The sequence below is a fragment of the Rattus norvegicus genome, chromosome 7 (genome assembly GCF_021556685.1).
Source record: "Rattus norvegicus strain SHRSP/BbbUtx chromosome 7, alternate assembly SHRSP_T2T, whole genome shotgun sequence".
Classification (NCBI taxonomy): domain Eukaryota; kingdom Metazoa; phylum Chordata; class Mammalia; order Rodentia; family Muridae; genus Rattus; species Rattus norvegicus.
Window position 1 is genome coordinate 116743000 of NC_141540.1, and position 26515 is coordinate 116769514.

General features: G+C 46.2%; 1 protein-coding gene across 8 annotated transcripts; it reads right to left on the reverse strand.

Annotated features, from left to right (window-relative positions):
- Positions 1 to 588: 588 nt before the first annotated feature.
- Positions 589 to 17570, reverse strand: Ly6al (lymphocyte antigen 6 complex, locus A-like). Of its 8 annotated transcripts, XM_087558091.1 has the most exons (7): positions 17225 to 17570; positions 13105 to 13546; positions 7827 to 7939; positions 6443 to 6552; positions 4042 to 4114; positions 2969 to 3088; positions 589 to 1196 (listed from the first exon to the last, which is right to left on the reverse strand). In XM_087558091.1, the coding sequence occupies exons 4-7, from the start codon at positions 6536 to 6538 to the stop codon at positions 979 to 981; spliced, it is 507 nt and encodes a 168-aa protein (XP_087414217.1). In that variant the 5' UTR covers positions 6539 to 6552; positions 7827 to 7939; positions 13105 to 13546; positions 17225 to 17570; the 3' UTR covers positions 589 to 978.
- Between the last annotated feature and the right edge of the window lie 8945 nt (positions 17571 to 26515).

Below are 26515 nucleotides of genomic sequence, written 5' to 3' on the forward strand. Positions count from 1 at the left end.
TCTCAGAGAGGGAGCAGAAATCTGCATGGAAGCAGTCTAGCATTTCCTGCAACTCAGGAAGACGTCTACCTCAACACCTTCTCTCTCTCTCTCTCTCTCTCTCTCTCTCTCTCTCTCTCTCTCTCTCCTCTTTGTTTCCTTAAGATTTCTTTTATGTGTGTCCATATCTTACTTGCATGTATGCATGGGTGCCATGTGTGTGGCTTGAAGGTGCTTCTTCACATGCATGATGCCCTGGGTTCTATCCCCACCAAAGGCTGTGGGATGGGGAAGGAAACTGGCTCAGGAGATGGTTACATAAAGAAGACTCAGGGCCACCAGCATTCACAAGGCAGAGAATAGGCGTCTAATCCAGCCAAATCACAAGCAAGAGACCTTGCCTGTGCAGATAAAGCAGAGTGCTCTTCATCCCCCCTCTTCCTTCCTCCAGCATCAGCCCTGAGGGAAGCCCACCCTAACCAAGTGGTCCCCCACTCTTAGCCGGCTAATATGAGCTAGCTAGTGCAGGTAGCAGAAAGGGCAGAGATGTGAGCTGGTAGGCAGGACTCAGCAGACACAGTGTAGCAAAAGAAAAACTGAGATCTTGACTGGGAGAACAGAGAGTTTATTGGACTCAAATAGGGGGACCTTGAGATGCATGTGTGGGAACCCTGCAGGACCCCAGATTTTTATGTATGGATGGAGGTGGTCACACAGTGCCTTGGGTTTATGCCTCTTCCTCGTGCTGTCCACGTGCCTCCAGGGCCAAGAGCAGCAAACCACAGCACAATGGCATTCCAGGAAGTAGAGATCTGAAAGCCCTAGAGAGGGGAGTGGGGCACCTACCCAGCAGGGGCTATAGAGTTGAAACAAGGTGTTGCACACCCTACCCCCACCTCTGAGTTTCTATTACTCAGAATTTATCACTAGAGGGCTCCAGGGAGGAGTGAATACACAAGAGGATAAAAGGACAAGGGTGGCAGGGCTTTGGAAGGGTCATCACAGCAGGGTCTGCAGGAGGACTGAGCCCAGGATGAACAGAAGCACCCCTGCCATGGTCCAGGTGCTGCCTCCAGTGGGCCCTGCTGCGTTGCAAAGATCTCTGGTGCAACAGGAAGTATTCACTTGGACAACGGTACCCAGGATCTCAGCAGTTTGAGAACTCGTTGGGCAGACGGGAAGGCAAATATGGTTCTTTGCTTTCTCTCTTACAGAGCCTGCAAGACATTAGGGAGTGAGTCGCTTCTTATGCAGGAAGAACAGAGCACCCCAAAGGATGGGCCACATGTCACCAGGCCTGGATGGCCCAGACTTGTCTCTAAGGCATGTTGAAGCCAGACAAGTCGCTCAGACTTATAACCCCAGAACTTGGAAGACAGAGGAAGGAGAATTTTTATGAGTTCCATTCCACACTGGGTTACGTGGGGGTTTCTGGGCAAACCTGGGCTAGAGTGAGACCCTGTCTCAAATAACAAACAAATGAAACAAAGATCAAAACCATGGGCTGGTAAGGAGGCTTGGTGCATAAAGTGCTTGCTTACACAAGCAGGAGACCTCCCTTCTCCCAGTTCTGGTCACTAGAGCCCATCAAAAGATGGGCAGGCAAGGTGGCCTACTTGTATCTCTGTGCTTCAAATACAAAGATGGGGATCCCCCGAGATGAGCTCACTGGCTAGACAAGCTGAACCTGAAAGATTTGAATTCAGTGTGAGATCCTGCCTCAGTAAATAAAATAGTTGCCACAGGAGATTCCCATCAACTTCTGGGTCCCTTATACTTTTACCTCCACAGTGTATGCACATTCACGTGTGTGTGCACATGTGTCTTTACATGCAACGTGCTGTGGAAGCAGCTCAGTCAGTGAAGTGCTTGCCACATGGAAGCATTAAGGACCCAAGTTCAATTCCCAGCAACCATATAAATAGCTAGCCAAGCACGGGGTGCTGGTTATAATCTCCGTGCTGGGGAGAGGGAATCGGAGGGTCCTGGGAGCTCACCGCCACCTCCCTCCTCTCCTTTCCTAGGTCCCAGTGAAAGATCTTGTCTCCAAAACCTGGTGGTTGGGACTGGAGACATGGCTCAGCAGTTCAAAAGCACTTTTTGCTCTTACAGAAGCCCAGGGTTTGGGCCCCAGACCACATATGGTAGTTAACAACCTTCTGTAACTCCAGTTCTAGGAAATTCAAAACTCCTGTGCATTAAACAAAAGTAGACAGTGCCTAAGGAATGGTACTTAAGGATGTACTCTGACCTTCACACACATTATGTTATATTACATACATTCATATGTATGCACCCACATTTATAGACAGACAGACAGACAGACAGACAGACAGACACACACACACACACACACACACACACACACACACACACACCACAGAGACACAGCACAGTGAACGATCACTCAGAGGCATAGCAAAAAGGGCAACCAGCCTCTCAGAATCTTGCAGTTCCCTGGGAAGTTACATCTAAGAGTCCTACTTCAGGAGACAGGCAGGGTGTGGTCTGGAACAGGAAACTGCATAATAGGATGGGGCTGTTCCTGCCTTGTCGATCTGGAGGATATGTTGAAAACTGGGTCATTGAAGGGTCTGAAATGTCCTAAGGTCTCCCTTCTATCAGCAATCCTGTCATTCCTTTAGCCCTAGCTCCAGATTCCTTCACTATATAAAAAGACTCACTAAATGCTTCCAGCTCTCCAGGTCTGACAGTGAGATCCTAGATATAACTGAAGGGCAGGAGCCACACATGACTACCCTGGCAACAGACGGGGGAGGGGATGATGAACACCATGCATGCCAACAGGTTTATGATCCACACCCCAGAGCTTCCTCGGACCCCAGCAGTTCCCACTTTGCAGGAGTCCCACTCCCACCCCAGGAGGTTTCTACCTGGAAGGAGGGGGAACCATGGTCCAGAACTTGTACCCAGACTTTTTCTTCCAAGCCACCCCCACCCATATTTATACAGGATACGGGGAACTTACTCACAACAACTTCTGCCACCTGAATAGCGCAGACTCCATCAGGGTAGGGGCAGGTAGCAGTTGATGAGCAGGTATAATCAAATGGGATCCCCAAGCAATTGTAGCACTTTAGGCCCTGAGCTGAGAAAGAAGCCAATACATGAGGAGGGTTAGGGCATGCCCTTCCTAGCCCAGACCCCTCCTCTACAACGTCTTTCCTTCACACAGCTGCTGGCCACTAGGACAGAGCAAGGACACTACTGCCCAGTCACCTCCACCAAAGCAAAAGTGAACCAAGCACAACAGTCGTTCAAATACGCTCGGTGCTGCTGTTTCAGTGAGCCAGCCTCACAGGAGAGACCTGGACCTCAAGAGGCATTAGAGAGTCAGCCACCATAGTGGGAAGGCATAGAAACCAAACGTCTGCTGAAGCAGTGAATGGGTGTATAAGTAGGTACTGGGGGCTGCCACATGGGGAGGGCTGCTCTGCCCTTCCCACCCTAAACCTGCAGAGCTGGTCTCTGGGTCTTGGAGCATGACTGAGCACTGAACATCTCAGAGTCCAGCTCAAAGCTAAGGCTTCCTGCAATACAGATGTAACTAGACGAATAGGTGTATTTGATCTCAGAACCTCTTAAAGAAGGAAATTCTAGTATTTAGACCTCATGTGGCATAGTCTGGGGCATAAGAAAAAGCCAAATGCCAAGAGTTAAGGATTCCAAACCCCTTGACTTGGCAACTTGGCCACAAAAGAAGCCTTCGCCAGTTTGTGTGTACACAAGTCAGTGTCCTGACTGGGAGGCAAAGGCAGCAGGGTAGAGTCGCTCTGGTGGCCAGGGTTTGTGGCAGAGGTTAGTGCTCTCCAAGAGTCCCTCTGGCATGTGGTGATGGTTGCAAGGCAGGCACTGGCAGTTTACAGACCCAGGAAGCCCTCCAGCACAGGAGGCTTCACCCACCACAAGCCAGTCCCCAATCCCCTGACCCCAGCACACCTCAGGCACTGGGCACACAGTGGAAATGCAGGTTTATCCACAACCCCGAGGCCCGTTTTCATCTCCAGTGTGCCCCCCTGCCCCTCTCATTTTCCACCTCACCTCTTTCTGCACACAGTAGGGCCAGGAGAAAGATGAGCACACAGGACATCATAGCACAAGAACTGTTCATCCTCTGAGAAGGGGTGCACAGAGAAAACCTTGGTAATTGCAGCCAGTTAATAGACTTCCAATCAAGTCCCAGGGCTCCCACACAACTCAGGCATTCACCCCCAACCCCAAAACACACACACACACACACACACACACACACACACACACACACAAAGAGCTTTCCCCAAGGAATAGATGTCTTTCTACAACTCTTATCTCCCACCCACCCAGCTTTTCCTTCCTAACCTCAAACTGCCACCCTCAGCCCTATCAGGAGGCTCTTCCCTGTGCTTGCCAACTATCAGCTCCCTCCTGACACCAGTCCTTACTTCCTCTCTGTGACCAGGTTGCAGGCACCGTGGAAAATTCTAGCACATGTGGACTTATATGAGTACTTTACTTTCCCTCAGCTCCTCCCACCTGACATCCTGAAAAGGGACGGTTTAGGGATTTACTTCCTCCCGGGTGTAATGTTTATTGCTTAAGAGTTACTGAGATTTGTTGTTTAGGTCAGGGAGCCAGATTTACAGTAGTTGGGGAGGGAAGACCACGCAGTTGGTGAGGGATCTTGGTGCTGGAAAACTCAGATGGCAGAAGGGCAGGGGCCTTGGGTGACTTGTGCTTACCATTCAGAAAGCAAAGGAAGGAAGCAACGTGCTCAACTTTTTCCGGGTTTTTGCTTTTTATTTTTGTTTGTTTGTTTTTGTGTTTTGGATTTTCTGAGACAGAGTTTCTCTGTCTGGCTTTGGCTGTCCTACAACTTCCTCGGTGAGACCAGGCTGGCTCAAACTCGTAGCTATCAAAGGTGGGCAGTAGCTGCTGCTGGATCTGCCACCACCACCTGCCTTTTTCCTGTCTCTAAATAGGGGGTATGGGTTGCAGTGGCTCAGAGCCCACAACCTTCCTTCCTATAAGCAGGTAAGCTACTGACTAATAGTTGGAGACTAGGTCTGGTGAGCAAGCCCCTAAGAGCTTGTTGTATCCACAAAGTGAGAGTCCTGGGCCAAGAACTAACTGGCAACTAGGGTGGAAGTTACTAAGCAGGGTCTGATGTGTTTGGGTGATATCTGGGGCTGTGGGTGCTATGAGCATCTGGAAGCTAGAGCCAGAGATGTTTTTCATGACACAAGTCAGTCTTATGCAGAGGATGAATGAACCTAGTGTCCCCTCTGCCCAAAAGCCTCCTTGAAGCAGCCACATGCTCATTCTCCCTGCTCTGGTTCATATGTTCCCTGTCCCTACACCTATGAGCTCCTAGTCCAATGTGTTCCACAAAGGGCATGACTTTCCCTGGCCTTTATGTCACTTCCAGGTGACATAGTATTCTAACAATTAAAACCTTACTAATGAGCCACATATTGATGACATCTGTGGCCCAGCCCTGGGATTTTGCCCACATCAAGCCAGAGTCTGAGTTTCCTAACTCCATGGAGCTTAGAGCTCAGTGAGTAGCCCCACTTAAGCCTCTACAAGGCACTGACTGATACAGTTTACAGAAGGAAAGCTGGACACAAAAAGAGACCTGAGCTGGAAATCATCCTAAGAGGATTCCATAGCAAAGGACAGGCATGCTCAGAGGACAACTGTGTCCTAAAATGGTCCACAGTCAGTGAAACTGAGTGCATTCACTTAAGCAGGCAAGGCTACCAAGAAAACATAGCCAGAGGCTCAGGGAACATTGGCAGATTCTCCCGATGGGAGGCACAGGGCTGAAACAAGAGTCTCATTCTCTCTGCCATTTCTGGCTGGTCCACATGTACATTCAACTCCAGTGTCAATGTTCTGGGTTATGTAGGATGATCAATCGAAAAGAGAGACACTGTAGACCAAAGGCAGGATTCTGAAGGAGCAGTGGGGAATTGGCCTTTTCGGTAATGAGTACCAAACCTAAGGACTGCTTCAAAGCCTCGGTGCCATCACCCCAGAATTCATACAAGATGGCGTTTCTCTGTTAAAATTCTGTTACTTTCCATGGCCTGTACCCTAGCACCATTACAAAAATCCCTTCCTTGTTACCCTATAATCTATGATGCTATCAGACCGTGTTTGCCAGCAACATTGCATAACCCAGCACACACCACCGTGGTAGGAGGAAGAGAACAGGGAGGAAAGTTTTCTCTGTAATTCCCCTCACATGCTGTCCCAGGCATATAAGAGTCTATGTCAAGGAAAGAGCAGCAGTGACCAAGGCCCTGCAAACAAACACAGGGCATCCGTAGCAGATCCAAGTGACAAGCCCTTCCAATTTTTATCACCAAATGAGTTTATGGGTTTTTTAACAGATGATGGGTGAGGTCACTTACAGGAACACGCATAATATCCAAGCCATGAAGTGACCGCCAAGTCTCACCTGCCAATTCATCTTCTGTTTCCTCTTCATTCTAGCACCTTCTGAGACCACTTGTGGCTGGAGGAGAGCAAGAGGGAGTAATGGCTGGAACCCCATTTGACAGTCCTCCCCTGTGAATATAGAGAGTTCTGTCTGTTATCACATACCTGTCGTCGTTTTGTTCCTCTGACCCCATTGCTGAGGCTCCTGGGCAAAATTATCCCTATTCCAGGATGGCAATGGGACCACATCACCACAGTGCTTCAGACTGCTTCTCTAAAAGTCTTAAACTAGGGGTTCTCATGAGTCCTCCACTTTCCACCCAGCACCACTGTTTGGGAAGTAGGCTTCCCTTAGTGAGGACTCCTGCCCAAATTACTGACAGACTCCCTAAATGAACTCTTAAGGAGAGGGCAACGGTGGGCTTGCCGATTCTTAGAGTTCGATGTACCTGATGTTACCAGGCTTGTGTGAGTGAAGCCAGGCCCTCTGCAGAGAGGGCTACATGCAAGACAAAACACACCCAGCCTCTCTCCTGCCTTACAACTCAGCCAGCAGCCGGACTACAGTCACACTGAATAGGTCAAATATTAGCCAAGCCTGTTCCTCTCCACAGAGAATGAAGGATCTCTGTTAAGTAGCCAAGGTCACATATGCCTCCCTCACTGCCTTCAGTCACACAGCAAAGGTTTCTCCTTAACTAAGTGTACCTCTTCCAAGTGCCACTTGCCCCTCCCCCACCAGTGTGGTCTCAGGATGCAGAGGTGCTGGGAAGCAGCTGTTGCAGGGTAGTAAGTTTGGTGGGGATAAATGATTCAGAAGACTGTGTGAAAAGGACAGCTCCTTTTCTGAAACAGAGGGGCTGGATTATACAGTTTGAGTCAGGGGAAAGGGAGGAAAGGGAAAGAAGAGGAAGTGGGTGGTGAGGGCAGAGGCTTCTAAGTGTTTCAGGTGCCAATCACATGGTTTCTAAGGAGACAGTACTCTGGTTGAAAGAAGACAGTACTCTGGTGGGGAAACAGAAACCAGCCTGGTTTTATCATAACTTGGCTTTTGTCTCAATGGAGTTGAGTAGGTCCAAGCCTGCTTTAGGGAGAGAGGAACCCCAATCCTTCAGTGCTTTATGATGGCTGTCCAGTGGTATGGTCAGGGTTAGCATTCCTTCTAGGCTCTGCCCACAGTTACCTGGCAACAGTTAGGTAAGCCTGACTCACTACAAAGGGGCTGCTTTACCCCTCCTCACTCTCTTCTCTTGCTCCTTCCCTCTCTTCCCCTCTGTCCCTTCTCTCTCTGTTCCCCTCCCCTCTCTGTCCATGTGAGCATGCACAGCCTCAACTCTTCTCTCTCCCCACCCAGTCCCACAACTCCCTCCCCATGCCCTAATAAACTCTACTCTATACTATACCTGTTGTATGGCTGGTACTTCAGGGAGAAAGGATGCCTCATTATGGGCCTGCAGAGGCACTGCCTGCCCCCAGCACCATAGACTCCACCAAACATATCCCTGGCTTCGTTTTCCTTTTGTAAAACACAACAGTCAGCTCTCTACTGTCCCTCATCTGTTTTGGGAACCCACATCTCCCCTTTTGTTTCTCAGAATGGGGCCCTGTCATATTTGTCAGCATGGTTTGTGGGAATCGCTTATTATGGTTATTGTACCAGAACGTGGTTGATGGTGTCTGTGGCTATATTAGTACCTTGTTTTTACAATACAAGGGATGAGAAGGAGGAGGGCTCCGATGGCAACCCATCAAGTGCAAGAGCGAGACATTCAGGGGGGTTGAGTACCAAGATGTGGAATCATTGAAGGCATATTGGGACCTCAAACTGTTGCAGAGTCGTGAAGGGCCTTAATATTTTGTCCATCCCTCCCTTAGGATGACACAAGATCCAATTCTCTCCTCACTTCTGCTGTCCAGAGATCCAAAGTGTTCTGATCTAAGCTACGGATGTCATGAAGCCTCACCATATGACAGATCTCATGTGGGAGGTTGATCGGGGTGGGGGTGGGGTGTTGGTGAGTCCCTCAAACTAATGCTAGGTGACATCCTGTTAGTTTACTTGTGTTACCTTTCTGTTTTGCAGTACAAGTCCAGCAAGGGTGGCCTATTGTACCTGGGGAACAATTATAACAGGAACGCAGAGGTAGGGAGGCCCTCAAAAAGTAGGGATCTCCTGTAAGGGTTGATTGAAGGAGAGACCCAGGAGGAACCATGCAAGGTAGTATTAGACTATTCCGAGGCTAAGAGGGAAACAGAAAGAAGGCACTAAGAGACATGGAGAGGCATTGGGGTGGTGCTCTGAGAGATGCCTGGGGTATGGGTAATGCTCTACCATCCTCTCGTTTGGCTTGGGACACCTCCTCTCACTAAAACAAACAAAAAACAAAAAAAAAGTTAATAGAGGCACTTTATCTGAGAAGAGCAGAACTTCTACCTTTGCTGAGCTGCCTGCTGGTATTAATGAATCTCTTGCCTGAAGGAGGATTCTACTCGGTTCTTCTGAATATCGCAACCCCCCTCCCCCTTTAAACATTAGAAATGATACTATGAGGCTAAGAAGCCCCTAAGGACAGCCCGACTCTTATGATCAATTCTGGATCACACCTCCTGTTTCCCTAGAAACACCCCAATTTTTCCAAACAGAAAAAGAACACATTCCTTAAAATTTAAAATACCAAATACAGGAAGGTCAGATGTATGGGTTTTGTTTAAGCCCACTTACAGAAAGTTATCTCTTAAGGTGAATCAGACCTTCTTATGAAATTATTTGTATTTAACCTCTCTCCCACCCCCTCTTGATTTTTTTCAAGACAGGGTTTTCTCAGTGTAGCCCTGGCCATCTTGGAACTCGCTCTGTAGACCAAGCTAGTCTCAAATTCATAGATTTCCCTAGGCGTGCTTCCCAAGTGCTGGGATTAAAGGCTTAGTTCATTTTTTTAAAAAAGATTTATTTATTGAGTACACTGTTGCTGTCTTCAGACACACCAGAAGAGGGAATCAGATCTCATTACAGATGGTTGTGAGCCACCATGTGGTTGCTGGGATTTGAACTCAGGACCTCTGGAAGTGCAGCCAGTGCTCTTAACTGCTGAGCCATCTCTCCAGCCCAGGCTTAGTTCATTCTCTTTAATCCACTCTGTTTCAGAATTTTTGGTCGAAAGAAGATTTGGATTCTACCTCTGACACTGGTGGAAACAAAAGTAAGATTATAGAAGCATACCAGTGCCCTCTCCCCTAAGAGTTAATATCGAACATCACAGGGAAGGAAGGACAGATAGAATAAGTCCGGGCATGTTTATTTGTTTGCTTGGGCTCTGCTTGGTTTCTTCACTTTTATGTTCATGGACTCCTTCAGTCAGCAGAAGGAGGGGTTTCAGAAAGGTATTATATTGCAAGTCAGCTTAAGAAAGCAGAACCACCATTTAGTGTTAGGATCTGAGAATCGCTGAAGGATGACCCCAGACTCAAGTAGTAAGCAAAGGAAAAGAACCTTTACTCTGCAGAAATTAGTAGTGTAGTGCCAAGGAAATGTTAGTGATCCCCAAAAACCGGACAGGAGCCTATCTGATGCACATCACAGCAGGGTTTTTATTCTATTCAAGTTAGCTCAGCCCCACCATGCACCACAGTCACGCAGGGTGGTTTTGGGGTGAGGTGGGGGAGCCCTGAATGTCTATGGGGCAAAGTTTTATAGTAAGCAGCAGGCAGGGAATACGCATGCAAGCATCTAATTGGGAATCTACTGTGGCTGAAAGACCCCTGGAGTGGGGAGACCCTCACTCAAGTCTCGGGATGACGTGACCCCCCAAGAACTCAGGTAAGATTGTCCTTGCTGTAATTTACACGAGGTTTATTGATAGGAACCAGTGCGAGACTCATATCCCACGCAGGGGCAGAGGAGTTCGGCCCCCAGTAGCTTGGAGAAGGGGTATTTACAGGAAGTAGCCACAATCCAAGGGGGCAGGGATGGCGTCATTGGAAAATGTGGAGAATACTAGTGAAAAGTCACAAGGAGAAGCTTCCTATCTCTCAAGATTGCTTTTAAGATTGTTATCTAACTTTATGGTCTGCTATTTCCTGGGAGAAGATTTGTTATCTTTACTAGTTCTGGATCACTTATCTAATGGCCTTATCTTTAAGCCCTATTATCTAGGAGAGCAGGCTCAAGAAATGTGACCTTTTACCTCTTACAGGTAGAGGGCAGGGTCTGGAATTTGAGGTATTTAGGGCTTCTTAGGGGTGAGACAGCATTTCTAAACTTCTGACTTTTTGGCTGTATTTTTTATTCTTTCATGGCCTTCAACATAAAATTGGCTGGTGCTGGGAATCATATCAGAAACTTAATTTCTGTTCTCTTCTGCATTGGTGATTGTTAGGAAAGGGGTGGGCTTGTAACCTGCGGGTGCAGGTCTCTTGTGGTAATAACCTGGAAATGCTGGTCATGTTGGGGATTAATCTAGAGACCGGAGCTAGGCTTGAGTTTTGCTGTGTGACAACTTGGAAACTAATGCTAGAGTTAGTTTACCTGTATTTAAACTTAGGTCAGGTTTTCTAAAATGGAGTCTGAACTTTAAAGATTTGGCCTCACTCCAGCATGTGGGGGGTCAACCACTCTTCAAAAGGGGTACAGGTTACACCAGTAAGGTTACAGTTTAAATTTGTTAGCTAAGCATATTGACCTTTGAATCTATTGGCTACCAGCATATGACATGCATTCGAACTCTATCTGGGACCAGAGAGGCTCAGGTGACTATCAGCACATTCTGTGGCTTTTCAAGAATGCACCTGCTCCTCCTGAGAACTGTGGGTGGAGAATGGAACTTGGCCTAGCCTTAACTCGAGGTGGGAAACTGGTACTTGTCCTAAACTTGACCTGAGCCGGTAGTTGTAAGGCTGGTGGAAGCCCCTAGGGTCCTTCACAGAACCCCATAACCTACCTACGTTCTACCAGGCCAAGCCTCTTAATAGCTCTTCCACTCCAGTAAGAACTAGAGTCCTTCACAGTTAGACTTTTCTCTTAAGTCAGATGTTAGGCACATCTGGTTGGGTTCTGTCCTGTCTTTTACAAGGCCTAGGCAGAGGGGAGCAGAAGCCAGAGCAATGGACAGTTTAAGTCGTTGGAATTAAAGTGCATAGATTCTTTCTCATTATTTTTCCCTGTATTCTTGAAGGCTGGACTTGAGAGATGAACCCAGGATTTGCTCGCAGACATTTTGGTACCGATTGGATTGGCCAGGTCACGGTGTGATGGGGAAAAGACATTTAACTATCGCTTGACATTTAGGTTAATGCAATAATGGGCAGATGATGTGCAGATAACTTCCTTACCAAGAAGAAAAAAGCTCGTGAGAAACAGTGGTCTAAATAACATCATAGGTAGATTTAAGTCTAATGTATGGGGAGTTGTCGGCGCCAGCACAGACACAGTACCGAGAATTGGGCGAAAGCCTACAGGATGAAAGAAACACACACACACACACACACACACACACACACACACACACACACACACACACACAGAGGTTATCATGTCAAGCCAGGAGAGGAAGAGAGGAAGAGAGAGAGAGAGAGAGAGAGAGAGAGAGAGAGAGAGAGAGAGAGGGAGGAAGAGCAGAAGGAAGAGTGAGAGTGAGGAAGAAGAGTGAGAGTCTCCTGTAACTTTATTCACCACTTATATACCCAAGTCTCCAGGTAGAAAGTAACTGGGAAGCACAGTGGGAAACCCTGGCTCGTGACTACCTGGCTCCTGACTTCAGTAACAAAAGACCAACTAGGAGACCTGAATTAATTAGGGAGAAATCCGAGAAGACCAGCCTAAATCTCAAGGATAAAGGCTGAGGAAGCAAAAGGCAGAAGTAAATTGACCACCACCCAGGTGTGGTCCAGGTGTGTCAGTTCCACATGCATCAGCCGGGTCAGCAGAGGTCATGCAGTGGAGACACCGGGTGTTTACTACTTGGTCTTTTCTTCCTGTGCCGTAAATACATGGGAGAGGCTTTTAGGAGTATGTGTGGCCAAGAGTCACATACCCACTTTGAGTTATCCAGGCCCAAATCCAATATGGCTCACTACATCTCCCCCGTTATTCTTTTATAAAAGACCATTAGGTGGAAGTAGTGGTCTGAGAGAGATCAGACATGCCTCACAGAGTGCCCAGCTCGGCCATGGCGAGCCACTCTTGCAGTTAGGACTGCACCCCAATGGTTAGGAATGAACTTATGCTGTAACACACCGTTCTGGGCTATACGTGTGTGTTTATTGGGGGAGAAACTGGGCAGAGGAGCATTTGACCGGCCCGTACGTTTAAACGGGGTGTAGCTACCTCTGTCTTAGGATTGACCTCTCAGACCCCAGCCTCTCTGTCATAGGACCACCTTGTCGCCCTCAAGGCTCCATGTCTAGATTGGTCAAGGGTCAGAGGAAGTTGCCCGTCACTGAGAATAGCTACATCAGGTCATCTTCTCATTCCTCTTACTTGAGCCCAGGGGCAAAGGAGCAGGGGCCAGAAGGCATTAATTTAAGAGATTGTGGAAGTTGAGCCTCTCCCGATAAGTAGTGGGCACCTCATCTGGTTCTCCTAAGCTGCTACCACCAAGGGCCGTAGTCAAGCTGCTCCTATAATAAAATTTAGAATTCCCAATTGTTAGCAACTACTCCAGAAAGTTCACCCACTGTACTTGCCTACAATAGATTGGGGGAGGGTAACTCTAGACACTGCAGACACAATGGCTGCAGCAGTAATGGCTGCTACAATAGCAGCGAAAATGCCAAGGTCTTTCCCAGGACAGTTCAGGATCGATCATTCTTCTCTGGAACAACCAGCAGGCAATGGAACTATATCTGAGATCTGCAGAACCAGGGCAGAGTTCCCCAGTCCACAGCAGCTTCCAGCAAGCAGTAGTGCACAGAGGGTCGGAGCGCAGGCCGCAGTGGGACGGGACACAATGACTGCAGCAACGCCAGAATTTCTGTGATGACAAAAGATGAGGGGGAATCCTCCGTCTTCCTCTAAGGGCACAGGAATGACTCCAGGAACCCGAACCATGAAAGCTGAATCTTCATGCTCCCAGGATCAGCAAGTCTCACCAGCCACCTCTGGCAACTGGTATACTCTTGTAGCATCCTGTAGAAAAAACACAAACATTCCCTCTTCCCCATATAAAAATACCTGGACAGGATCATGCCAATATGTGGATCTTTCTATTTCACCTAGGCAGAAGTATGCCTAGTTGTAGGGTGCCATAAACACTCAGAGTTTCTTGGCATCCAAATTTTAAAATTGAAATAAAAAGAGTATTATTTAGCATACAGGGATAACTCCCCCTTTTTATTTATTAAAATTGTTAAAATGTTATTTATTAAGATAATTGAGGACACTGAGCACTTGTATTCATAAATTGACTTGTATACCAAATTATTGTTTCCAGCATTATTGTTTTGGATATATAAAGAATGAGATTTTTTGACTAATTGTTTCTATGTAAGGCCTATAATCTGCCTGGTATCATTGTCCTCCCTTGCTAAGGGGTCCAGGCAATCCAGTTTGAGTTCTTAAATGGCCTATAAAGGAACAGGACTTAGTGCTCTTAACCACTAAGCCATCTCTCCAGCCCCTCACCAGCTTTATTTACCTAAACATAAGCATTAATTAGAAATGCCAAATCCTGGGCTGGGGATTTAGCTTGAAAGACCCCAGCTTAGCAGCAGTAACGCCATTTTGCAAGGCTGTACTTAAGATGACTGGTTCAGGGAAAGGTTAGAACACTGAGTACACAGCGGCTGCCAAACAAGATATGTTTGGTTGAAGGCCTGGCAACAGGACGACTTCGGTTGAGCACCTGACAATGAAAAAAAGCCCCGGGAGAGGTCCCACACCCTGGTGGGGGGCCGAGTCAGTCGTTATGTTCCAAGAAGGTAGCTAAGAAACTTGCCCCCGGGCTGAACCCTTGGGGGGCCGAGTCAGCCGTTATGTTTCAGGAAGGTAGCTAGGAAACTTGCCCCCGGGCTAAACCCTTGCCATATTAGAATCCACCAATTATATCCCTGTAACCATGCATCTGCTTCTGTATGCTTGCTTCTGCTCCCCAAAATCCTATAAAAGCCCATCCTTGGTTCTGTGGGGCGCGCCAGTCCCCCGAGTGACTGAAGCGCCCACAGGTGCCTGTGCCTGTATATCCCGACAATAAACCAAATCCTCTTGCTGATTGCATCCTGTGGTGTCTCGGTCTGGTCTTTAGAGTTAGAGGGTCTCCATCCCGAGGGAAAGTTCTCCCTGAGAGCTTTTCAAGCTCAGTGGTAGAGCGCTTACCTAGGAAGCGCAAGGCCCTGGGTTCGGTCCCCAGCTCCGAAAAAAAGAACCAAAAAAAAAAAAAAAAAAGAAATGCCAAATCCTGTAAACAAGGTCCAGATTTAGCCTTATTTAGAAATCCCTGAGTTGGCAGGGTGAGGCTGGGCGTTGAAGTAAGCAAATGGAGGGTGTGTTATCAACTCCATTACCATTTTCAAAGAGCTGGGTCTATGGTTTTGTTTAGTTGTCTGAGCCAGAGCACTGAAAGGACAGTGAGTTGTCAGACAATTCACACTGAAATCATCACTCACTGATTTCAAGTAGAAAACCTGCCTCTAATAAAGCATTAAGTAATTGTAAAATTTGAGGGCTAGTAGTATCTAAAAAAAAAAAAAAAAGGAAAACCTTTTAATCAATTGTAAACCAGAAGCCACACATTGGCTATCTGTATATGAATTGAAAGCTTGATTTTTTAACATTTAAAAACAGTGGCTACAGGACGTAATCTAATAATCTGTGCTGAAGCAGCGGAAACTCAAGAGAATAAACAAGTGATCCAATCATACATGTAGCCTTTTCATTAGATGAACCACCTATAAATACAGTAAGCGCATTTTCTATGGGTTGCATGCACAAATGTACAGGAAATACAAAAGCATGCAAAGAGTAAAATTATCAATTTTGCCTGAAAATTTTGTATATGTAATAGGCCAAATATCAGTATTTTGTAATAACCAATTAACTCTTGTTTGGAATAAGATATGTTTTACCAGGTTTCTTTTCAAAATACTTCCATGACTCCAGTCCACAACTCTGTACTAACACAGCTGAAGCTTTATCTCCAATGTGCATAACAAAGACCTAAGTCCTCTGGTAGGGTGAGGTACTTAGCCAATTAACATATCCTTAGAAGCTTAAAATTAGTTTCAAATATTCTTTTCTGGAGTAGTGTAACAGCTACTCCCCAAATATTAAAGCTCATTTTGAGAGCAAAGATTTGTAGTAAAAATTTCCACATACACTGAAAGATTCAAAGTTCTAACTTCTTACATTGAAGAAGCAACAAAATTACATAATAAGGCTATTAGCCATTCTTTTGAAAAATTTTTAATGATTTCACTTCATGGGCTCTCTAAAATTATAAGCAAGCTCATGAAATGAAAACCACAAGGTCACCTGAGTTCTGAGTACTGTCCTTGGGGCAGTGGAATTAGCATTAAAATACAGATAACTTCAGGGCAAACTACAACTTTGGAAAGCAAAACTCAACCTCCAACAAACTAGTCTCCAAAATCCAGTCTCCAAGACACCGAATCTGTCCTTCATGCTACTAAGTTTGACTGCCAATTCCTACATATGAACGCACGATGGTGTGGTCTCCAATACCTGAACAAAGAGACATTGTCCTAAAATCTTTTAGAAGCCTGGTTTTTAGAATAAGAGTTCCATAAAAATATTTTCTCAATTTAGACCTATTTCCCTAGGTTGGCTCATGCTGCATGTTGTCTAGAATGACTTTATCCAAATTACCAGCTTTATGTCAACTTTTTGTTACTGACATTATACCTTTTTAGCCATATCCTATAACTTAAAAGCCAATAGTACATAACCAGGGCGTGTAGAGCTTAATTATACATTTAAAACCAATCAGAAACAAAATTGAAGTGGCTACACATGTCTTTAATATTTAGACCAAGCACCATTTTTACTTTTTCTAGCTGTAATATTAAGAGAAGCACCTTGTCACCTGCTAAGTCGAATAATAAGTCAGGGATTTTTCTAAGAGAAACAGCTATCAGTTTCATTACCATAGAAGCTGTGAAGCTCCTGGTGCCTTTAGGATCCGTTAGTATAAAGATTTAGCCAGCCCCCTGGGGAGCTTGCCCAGCGGACTTAGGCTTCTAGCTACAGATGTAGGCTCTAAAAGCCAATTGAAACTGCTCTTTATTCATTGTTCTCTTTTTGAAACGAGTTAAAACCAAATCAAGATGTGAACGATTGACAGATAAAGTTTTTACCATTTTTTCTTTTGAACATGAAACATAAAACATTTAAGCAACGAGAAACAAAAGTCACAGACATAAACTGACAGACATGGACAGCTTGGTGCACCAAGGACAGACAATAGACATAGAGGGAAAAAACTAGATGGTGTCCCACCGAAGGGACCCACATATCCTACCTATGGAACCCAGAACCAGAAATAAGCATTTCTCCAATAGGAGCCAGCAGAGAGGCAGGACGTCTCCTGCTTTCCCTCTGTTCCTAGGAGAGCTCTGAAAAGGTTTTCCTCTTTCTCCAAAGCAACCGCGGAGTCCGGGAGGACTGTTTTTCCCAAACCCATTCTCTCTCATGTCTAGGGTGTAAACTATCTCTAGTCAGGGTCCAAAGACTAAAATATAACTCTAACAGAACGCATATGCAAAAACACTTTACCGTTACCTTGTGCCTTTTTTATGACAAGTTCTACTCAGGCTAGCCCAAATCATCCAGGCCTTTTCTGGCCCATCTTACCCCAATCCGTCCCTTCTCCAATGCCAGCTGGGCTCCAGGGATGTCCCGTAGGTGGTACCCCTTTCTTCTCCAATCTCGGTGGGACCTCCATTTGTTGGCGCCAGCACCGACACAGTACCGAGAATCAGGCTAAAGCCTAAAGGATGAAAGAAACACACACACACACACACACACACACACACACACACACAGGTTATCATGTCAAGCCAGGAGAGGAAGAGAGGAAGAGAGGAAGAGAGAGAAAGAGAGAGAGAGAGAGAGAAAGAGAGAGAGAGAGAGAGAGAGAGAGAGAGAGAGAGAGAGAGGAAGAGCAGAAGGAAGAGTGAGAGTGAGGAAGAAGAGTGAGAGTCTCCTGTAACTTTATTCACCACTTATATACCCAAGTCTCCAGGTAGAAAATAACTGGGAAGTACAGTGGGAAACCCTGGCTCGTGACTACCTGGCTCCTGACTTCAGTAACAAAAGACCAACTAGGAGACCTGAATTAATTAGGGAGAAATCTGAGAAGACCAGCCTAAATCTCAAGGATAAAGGCTGAGGAAGCAAAAGGCAGAAGTAAATTGACCACCACCCAGGTGTGGTCCAGGTGTGTCAGTTCCACATGCATCAGCCGGGTCAGCAGAGGTCATGCAGTGGAGATACCGGGTGTTTACTACTTGGTCTTTTCTTCCTGTGCCGTAAATACATGGGAGAGGCTTTTAGGAGTATGTGTGGCCAAGAGTCACATACCCACTTTGAGCTATCCAGGCCCAAATCCAATATGGCTCACTACAGGGAGTGTGATCTCTTGAATTGTTTAAAAAAAAAGATACCTTACTTTTTAAAAAATAATTATGTTCTCACCATATGTAAGAGCACTCAGAGCCTCGTGTGTTTTTAAATATTTTTTAAATTAAGTTATGGCATCATTTCCTTCTTCCTTTCCTCCCGTGTAACCCACTTGGTCTCTCTCAAAATTTTAAAGATCCTTTTTATCTAATTGATGTTAATACACACACAAACAGGCATGTACACATATGATCCTAACTACATAAATACCACTTGCTCACACTGTATAATGTTAGCTGATTTCAGAGCTGAGTACTTGAAATTGGGTTAGGAGCTTTCCCTTTGTAAGACTTTACTCTCAGAATTCGTTTTCATTGCCCGCAGTTCTTTGCCTAAGTCTGGGTGGGACCTGTAAGGTTTCCCCCTTCTAGGAGGGCATATCTGTCTATTAGTGTCATCTGTGTTCAAGTCTCATTTAGCCAGCGTGTTGTTGATGCTTCATAGGTGTAAGAACGCTTCCTGCTTGTCATGTTCATAGGGGATCCCAAATTTTGACTCTGGTTTCCTGCTTTTTTTTTTTCTGGAGCTGGGGACCGAACCCAGGGCCTTGTGCTTGCTACGCAAGCGCTCTACCACTGAGGCAAATCCCCAACCCCGGTTTCCTGCTTTTGAAAGAATAAAAAATGCAGCTAAGAAGTCAGAAGTTTAAAAAAGCCCTAAGTACCTCAAATTCCAGACCCTGCCCTCTACCTGTACTAGCTGACCATAAAGTTAGATTAAAATCTTAGAGAACAATCTTGAGAAACAGGGAGTTTCTCCTTGTGATTTTTCACTGGTATTCTTGTGATTTTCCAATGGCACCACCCCTACCCCCTTGGGTTGTGGTTTCTCCCTTTAAATACTCTTTCTCCCAGCCTCTCGGGGATGAACTCCACTGCCCCTGCGTGGGATATGAGTCTCGACCCCAGTGCACTGGTTCCTATCAATAAACCTCATGTTTATTACAGCAAGGACGGTCTCACGTGAGTTCTTGGGGGGTCGCATCATCCCGAGACTTGAGTGAGGGTCTCCCCGCTCCGGGGGTCTTTCATTTGGGGGCTCGTCCGGGATCAGCGACCACCCTCGTCTCCAAAGACCCACTTGGACGTGAGATAGCATCTGTGTCTTTGTCTGTGTCCTTGTGTTTTGTGCCGCCTAAACTCTGGGTCTGTATTTGCTCTCGAGTTTTGCAGCCACTCTCATCTCGGGCTGAGAAGGGAGGCTCCTGTCTCAGGAGAGACGTGAGTGTGAGCGGTAGACATGCCAGGGGCTCACCGATTGTGCTGCCCTGGGAGATGTCCCAGGAGGTCTGGGGGAACCCCAGGGATGCCTGGGAGATTCCCATCTGGGTGCCGGTGAGGATTCGGTGATTCTCCTGGACTGGGGAAGAGACCCGTCCTCCCAGCTATCTGTATTTCTAGAGTGGTCTTTGTCTGTGTATTTTAGGTCTTTGTTTTGTGTTTCTTTTGACTTTGACAATGGGACTCCTGAATTTGACTTTAGACCACTGGACTGCTAGAGCACACAATTTGTACCGTGGCAGATTTTTTGCTCCTTGGAGTGGCCAGCATTTGATATTGGCTGGCCTCCAGAATGCACCTTTGACTGAACCATTATTTTTGATCTGCTGTCCTTCATCTGTCTTTGGTGTCTCCTTGGGAAGGAAGAGTGATGTGGAATCCGCTCTCCTTCATCTGTCATTGGTGAGCTCACGGAAGCTCCCTTCTAAATAAGTTCAGTTTTGTGGTGATCTCACGGTGGCTGCTTGTTTTTTGTTTCTGTGTGCACTTCTATTTTTTTGTCTGTTAATCTTTTGATTGTCTTTCTGTGTGACTGAATGCTATTTGTCCTGTTCAGTGGACCTCTATTTTCTGGACTCTTGTTTTCTCGCCATCCCACTTGAGATGCTTGTTAGTAGCTGTTACAGGAAATACAGAATCCTACTAGAGGCCAGAAAAAAATGTTCCAGACATGGATGGAAGGCCCTCACTTCTGCCTGTTGATTTCAATATGCCTGAAGGTAGGGAGCGCCAGGTCTACCATCAGACTCCAATGGTGGATCTCTGAGGGGCTGAAAAAACGCCCCACCAATTTGGCTAAAGTAAGGAAAAGATATGAAGAAAAAGTTGCAGAAACTTGAAGGGTTAAAGCTAAGTCACTGAGAGAGTTAGTGTAAGTTGCAGAGAAAATAACGTTGTTAATGTGCGTGGTTCAGGGTCTGTGCACAAAAGTGGACAGCACCTAGTAGCTATAAGATGCAGACAGAGAGACTGAAGAAAGAAAGAAAGAAAGAAAGAAAGAAAGAAAGAAAGAAAGAAAGAAAGAAGACAAAAAGAGCAGAAAGCTAGGGAAGAGACAAAAAGAAGAGGAAGCTAGAGAGCTAAAGAGAGATAAAAGACAAGAGAGGAACATATACTGGCCACAGTAGTTAGGGAACCTAGGAAGACAGTACCTGGCAAAAGAAGAGAATTCCTGGCTAAAGATCAGTGTGCCTAATGCAAAGAAAAAGGACACTGGGTCAGGGACTGCCCCAGAAAGAATAAGAGGGGCCACTGGAGAGCCTCTCGGTCCTAGAGTGCTGGCTATGCGCAGATAGAAGGGAAGCCCGCCCAGTTGTTTTGTGGATACAGGGACCCAATGCTCTGTGCTCATACACCCCAGTGGGCCAGTATCTATCAAAGACCTTGGGTACAGGGAGCTACTGGCAACAAACAATACTTATGGACTACCCGAAGAACAGTGGACCTTGGCATGGGCCGGGTAACTCACTAGTTCATGGTTATCCCTGACTGCCCCCATCCCTTGCTCATGAGAAATTTGCTCTCCAAAATGGCTTACATGGGCTGAAATGGCAGGGTGAGGCCACGGGTATGCATATCTGCAGACTGTGTATGTGGTGCTTAAGACCCATCTCAGTGCGCCAGTACCTGATGCTGGGAGATGTGTGGCTTAGTGCTGTTCTGCCTGGAACACACCGTTCCTACCAGTCAGGCACTAACAATTATCACTCAATCCAGGACTTAAACTGTGGCAGAGGGCTGATGTTTTGCCTTTGAATAGAACGTCCCAAAAGATGGGACCACTGGTCAGCTGCCATGGACTAGATTCTCCACTGGTTGGGGACAATCTGGTCACCTTGCTGCCCAATCCTGACCTGGAGCCACCATAGCATGAGTGTCAAGCACTGGCAGAAGCCCATGGGTGGAGGAAAGACCTCTGCGACTGGCTCTTCAACCCCTGCTGAAAGCCGAGGCTACCTTGTCCACAGACGGGAACAGTTCTCTTCATGAAGGTCAGAGATGAGTGGGTGCTGCCATGGTGGACAACACAATGTCATCTGGGATGTCTGAACCTCAACCCCCCAGCACGTCAGCGCAGATGCCTTTGCCATCTCTTGGATGCCATGATGAAGCCAACAACTGTGAGTATTATTTATTGCCCAGGACATCAGGAAGGAAGAGATTCAGTGGCATGGGGCAATAGCAAAGTAGATTAAGTGGCTCGAGAAATGGCTATGCAGGAAACTATCCTGGTTACAGGCCTGCAAGAGACAGTCACTGAGAACTGAGATCAGACTAAGGGATGGTCCCACTTAGAATGTGCAACAGAAGAAAAGGCCCAAATTGCTTAAAAGAGAAAAGACAATGGCACACTTGAGGGAGAGCTATATTCCCCAGAGAACAAACAAAAGACTCACTTTGCCAAATACAGAAATGACTCATTTAGGAGATAAGAAGCTTGTCCAAGTAGTTAAGGTATATGTAATAGACTTTAAGATTTTAGCCAGAGAGGCAGTAAAAAAAAAGTATAAGGTATGTCAGCAAGTGAATGCTTAGCAAGCAAATAGGGCAAAGAGACCTAGAGAGTTTAGTAGAAAGTCGAAGTGAAATTCACTGAGATAAAACCAGGAAAATATGGTCACAAGTATCCCCTAGTGCTTGTAGATACCTTTTCAGGAATAGATAGAAGCTTTCCTCACCAAGCAAGAGATGGCCTCGGTAGTCATCAAGAAGATACTGGAAGAAATCTTCCCCAGGTCTGGAGTGCCCGAGGTAATCTGGTCAGACAACGGCCCTACTTTCGTTGCCAAGGTAAGCCAGGGTGTGGCCAAGTATTTAGAGGTCGATTGGAAATTACATTGTATTTATAGACCTCAAAGTTCAGGACAGGTAGAATAAATAAATAAAACTCTAAAAGAGACCCTGACCAAATTGACCATGGAGACTGGTGCAGACTGGGTGGCACTCCTTCCCTCTTCCTCTCTTCAGAGCAAGAAATATCCCTTCCAGATTCAGCCTTACCTACTTTGAGATCTTATATGGGGCCTCAGCTCCTCTGACTGTATTAGATGATGTTACTGAACCAACATGTCATAGTAATAATGATTTGTATGCCAGGCTAAAAGACCTACAGGTGATACAGAAAGAAGTCTGCTCACAGCTGGCAGCAGCCTATGCCTCGGGGACCCCTGAGACATCTCATTAGTTCCAGGTTGGAGACCGCAGCTACATACAACGACACGGAGCCCAGACACTCGAGCCTCGTTGGAAAGGACCATACCTGGTGCTGCTGACCACCCTGACAGCCGTCAAATGTCAGCCCTCACCAGCCGCATACTAGCTGTTGGGACTAAGAGCTGGGACTGAGAGGGACACTCAGATCTTCAAAAAGCTCCCTAGACTTGCACATCAGAGATGTGACTGGGAGGTTGCTATAATGCTCACTTGAGGAGTGTGCTTTAGAAACAAGAATTTCATGTTAGCCCTGGGCTCCATTGAGATAGGTCCCCCAATCGCAGGTGTGGGGGTAGGCTTGATTTCTATTGCAAATGATGTAACGTCCCCTTACTATGAAGGCATTACGTACGTAAGTACTCCTAACACTTCTTGGGACTGTGCCTCAGGGATCACAACCTGTATAAGTTTAGAAGTTCTAAAAGGCAGTCATGACCTTGGTGTGTAGGTTCAGATAGTGTCCAGATTGGAATCCTGATGCTAAAGACTTAGTAAGACACAAAAGAGAGTTGAGAATTTCTTAGGGCTATCTTAAAGCTGAGTCTAGGTGCTGCAAGGGCAGCTACAAGGACATCTGCTGTTGCCCTGCAACACAAGGATTATGGAGAATTCAGAACAGCCATTGACTCAGATATAGAAAGAGTGAAAAAGATTTTTTAGCTGACCTCCAAGAATACCTAACCTCCCTCTCAGAGGTAGTCCTTCAGAATAGGAGAAGATTAGACCTGATTGATATTCCTTAAAGAAGGAGTCTGTGTGCTACACTGAAAGAAGAATGTTGCTTCTATGTAGACCATTCAGAGGTAATTAAAGACTCCATGAGTAAACTTAGAGAAAAGTTAGACAAAAGACAGAGAGACAGAGAAGCACATCAGGGATGGTTCGAGAGCTGGTTTAGTAGATCTCCCTTATGGGACCCTTCTTAGTTTTGCTTCTGCTTCTGATTATAGGTTCATGTGTGTTAAAGAAACTAGTTACCTTCATTAGAGAAGCAGTGAGTACTGTTCCAATTTTAATGTTATGCCAACAGTATCATGCTTTAGGAGGACAAGAAAGCCAATATTATAAAGATACTAAAATTTAGTTCTATAATTATACCTAGCCACTAGAAGAAGTAGGGAATGAAAGAATAAAAAATGCAGCTAAGAAGTCAGAAGTTTAAAAAAGTCCTAAATACCTCAAATTCCAGACCCTGCCCTCTACCTGTACTAGCTGACCATAAAGTTAGATTAAAATCTTAGAGAACAATCTTGAGAAACAGGGAGTTTCTCCTTGTGATTTTTCACTGGTATTCTTGTGATTTTCCAATGATACCACCCCTGCCCCCTTGGGTTGTGGTTTCTCCCTTTAAATACCCTTTCTCCCAGCCTCTCGGGGATGAACTCCACTGCCCCTGCGTGGGATATGAGTCTCGACCCCAGTGCACTGGTTCCTATCAATAAACCTCATGTTTATTACAGCAAGGACGGTCTCACGTGAGTTCTTGGGGGGTCGCATCATCCCGAGACTTGAGTGAGGGTCTCCCCGCTCCGGGGGTCTTTCACTTTCACAAAGAAGACATTCCCCACTGCTATCAGAAAGGGTAAGTGGCTGTCTGTGGTGTCTATTGGCATACCAATAGATCAAGGTAGGAGCTGGCCTCTGGGCTCACTCAGTACCTGTGGCTCTTCTCAGCTCTTCTGACCGGACCCCTGCCATAGACTTCCCTTGTTTCTCATTCCTATATAAATCTGCCAATCTTGTGGCTTGTCCCTTAGGGGGCAGGGAAGCCTCAGCATGGGCAGGCAGAGGCACCCCTTCCCCCACACCATACAGGGCCTCCACCAAATATATTCCTGGCTTCTTATCTTTTAAAAAAACACAACAATTACTTCCTGGTGCATAACACAACGATGACCAGGAGAGACTTATGGAAGAAAGAATTTATTAGGGTTTATGGCTTATTGGGATTAGAGTCTATAATGCTGGAGAGCCTTGACAGCAAGCAGCAGACAGGGCAAAGTCTAAGGTATGTGAGCAGGAAGCAGAGAAAGCAGGAGAAATGGGGCAAGGCTATAACTCTCCAAACCCATCCACCATGTTTTATTTTATCCTTCAAGGCTCCGTATCCTAAAGGTTCCACAACCTCCCTGAATAGCACCAGCAACTGGAGACCAAGTGTTTAAGTTCATTAGTTTATGGGGAACATTTAATCCAAACTACCACAAATGTCAATCATTTCAAGCCTTCACTGCAGTTTCAGGTTGGATGTTTAAAATTGTGCAGGTGACTAATAGGTTTTCTCTGCTTGTGAAATGAACCAATGCAAGCCGAAATAAATAAGACGATGACGAGGAGGAGGAGGACGATGACGACGGCAGCAGCAGCAGCAACAACAACAACAACAACAACAGAGCAGGTTTATTTGGGGTAGCTCTTAGGTGGGTTCACCAGTCCCAAGGATGAGACCAGGAAAATCACTGGAGAGATGGGGGCAGGCCACAAACACAGACTGTATAATTAGAGAGAGAGAGAGAGAGAGAGAGAGAGAGAGAGAGAGAGAGAGAGAGAGAGAGAGAGAGAACACCCGGAATTACATAGGAAACAGCTTCTGGAAGACTGGAAGCCCAGCCTCTGGGCTGGAATATTCAGGGCAGAAAGTGGGGTATGCCAGCCACACCTTGCAACAGGTAGGGACTGAGAGATGCTGGAAAAAGAGGGAGGCCAGGTCTGCTTTGATACGTTAAATAGGAACCTTAGCGGCTTGTCCTGGGTCTGAAACCCGACAGTGGACAGTGACCTTTTCCCCGCCTGTTGAGAATGCATCAAGCAAGGCTCAAAGTGGAAACATTGAGATAAAAAGCACTGAGGTCTAGGAGGAAAGGTCGTACTAGGTTTACACTTCCACAGTGCTGTCGGTCACCAAAAGGAAGTCAGGACAGGAAGCCAAATGGGGCAGGAACCTGGAGGCAGGAGCTGATGCAGATGACATGGAGGAGTGCTGCTTACTGGCTTTCTCCCCTCCCACCCCCAGGGCTTGTTCAGCCTGTTTTCTTATACAACCCATGGCCATCAACACAGGGATGGCCCCACCCACAAATGGCTGAGTTCTCCCCCCATCAATCACCAACTAAGAAAATGCCTTAGAGTTGGAGTGTATGGGGGCATTTTTCTCAATTGGCCCTCTAATATTATTTGTACCGGTTATCATAATTGGGCCCTGCATCCTCCAAAGCGTTCCCAAATGCTAGAATCGCTCGTCTCAGTTCCAAAATGGCCGCCCTGAGATGACCGTTCACATATGCAATAGGCAAGTGTGTTTTTAATTTCAAGAAAGCCAGAAGTCTGCCTGAAGGATGTTGGCCACTTATTAAAATGGCAAGTCCAGACAAAGGGCACCAAGTCTTGTACAGAAAACTAGAGAAATTTTAGCGAGGGCTGGTTAAGCTAAAACTCCATTAGCCAGCCCCAGGGAAGTTACATGGGTTGGTTTCTGATCGGCTGCTATGTTAGTTTTTCTCTATTTGGTGAGGCCTTCAGGAAATTCCAGGAACCAACTCAGTCAGCAAATGTTCACAATGGTTTTCAGCCATTTTTGCTGGTTTCTCTGGGAAACTGAAACTTTATTTCCAAGGGGACATTATTTTTTCAGGGAACCTCTCAAACCACACTCAACAACATTATTAGAGACAGTCAAGGATTTGACAGGGATGAATATGTCCAGGAGGAAATGAGGAGCCCTCCTGATGAAATTTTGCAGGCAGGAGAACTTTATGCTGCATTGTTAAAAAGAAGTCTGGCTCTGTTTCCCAGAGCCTGATCTGCCCGATCCCATGGCCCTGACCTGCTTTGGTCATCTTTCCTAACCTCCACGAATCACTTGAAGACCTCACTGTTTTCTTGTTTGTTTGTTTTTTTTCTATTGCAGATTTGTCCTTACTGCTACACTGTCTCCTGTAAACTTACTTTGCCAAGACTCTGTAGTTTACTC

Excerpts from the sequence above, each read along its gene's own strand:
- Ly6al (XM_087558089.1), bottom strand. The coding sequence starts at position 6,672 with ATGTGGTCCCATTGCCATCCTGGAATAGGGATAATTTTGCCCAGGAGC. Across the intron at positions 4,115-6,442 it reads AACAGAAGATGAATTGGCAG|AGGATGAACAGTTCTTGTGC; the intron begins GTGAGACTTGGC and ends ACCCCTTCTCAG. Across the intron at positions 1,197-2,968 it reads GGTGGCAGAAGTTGTTGTGA|GCTCTGTAAGAGAGAAAGCA; the intron begins GTAAGTTCCCCG and ends AATGTCTTGCAG.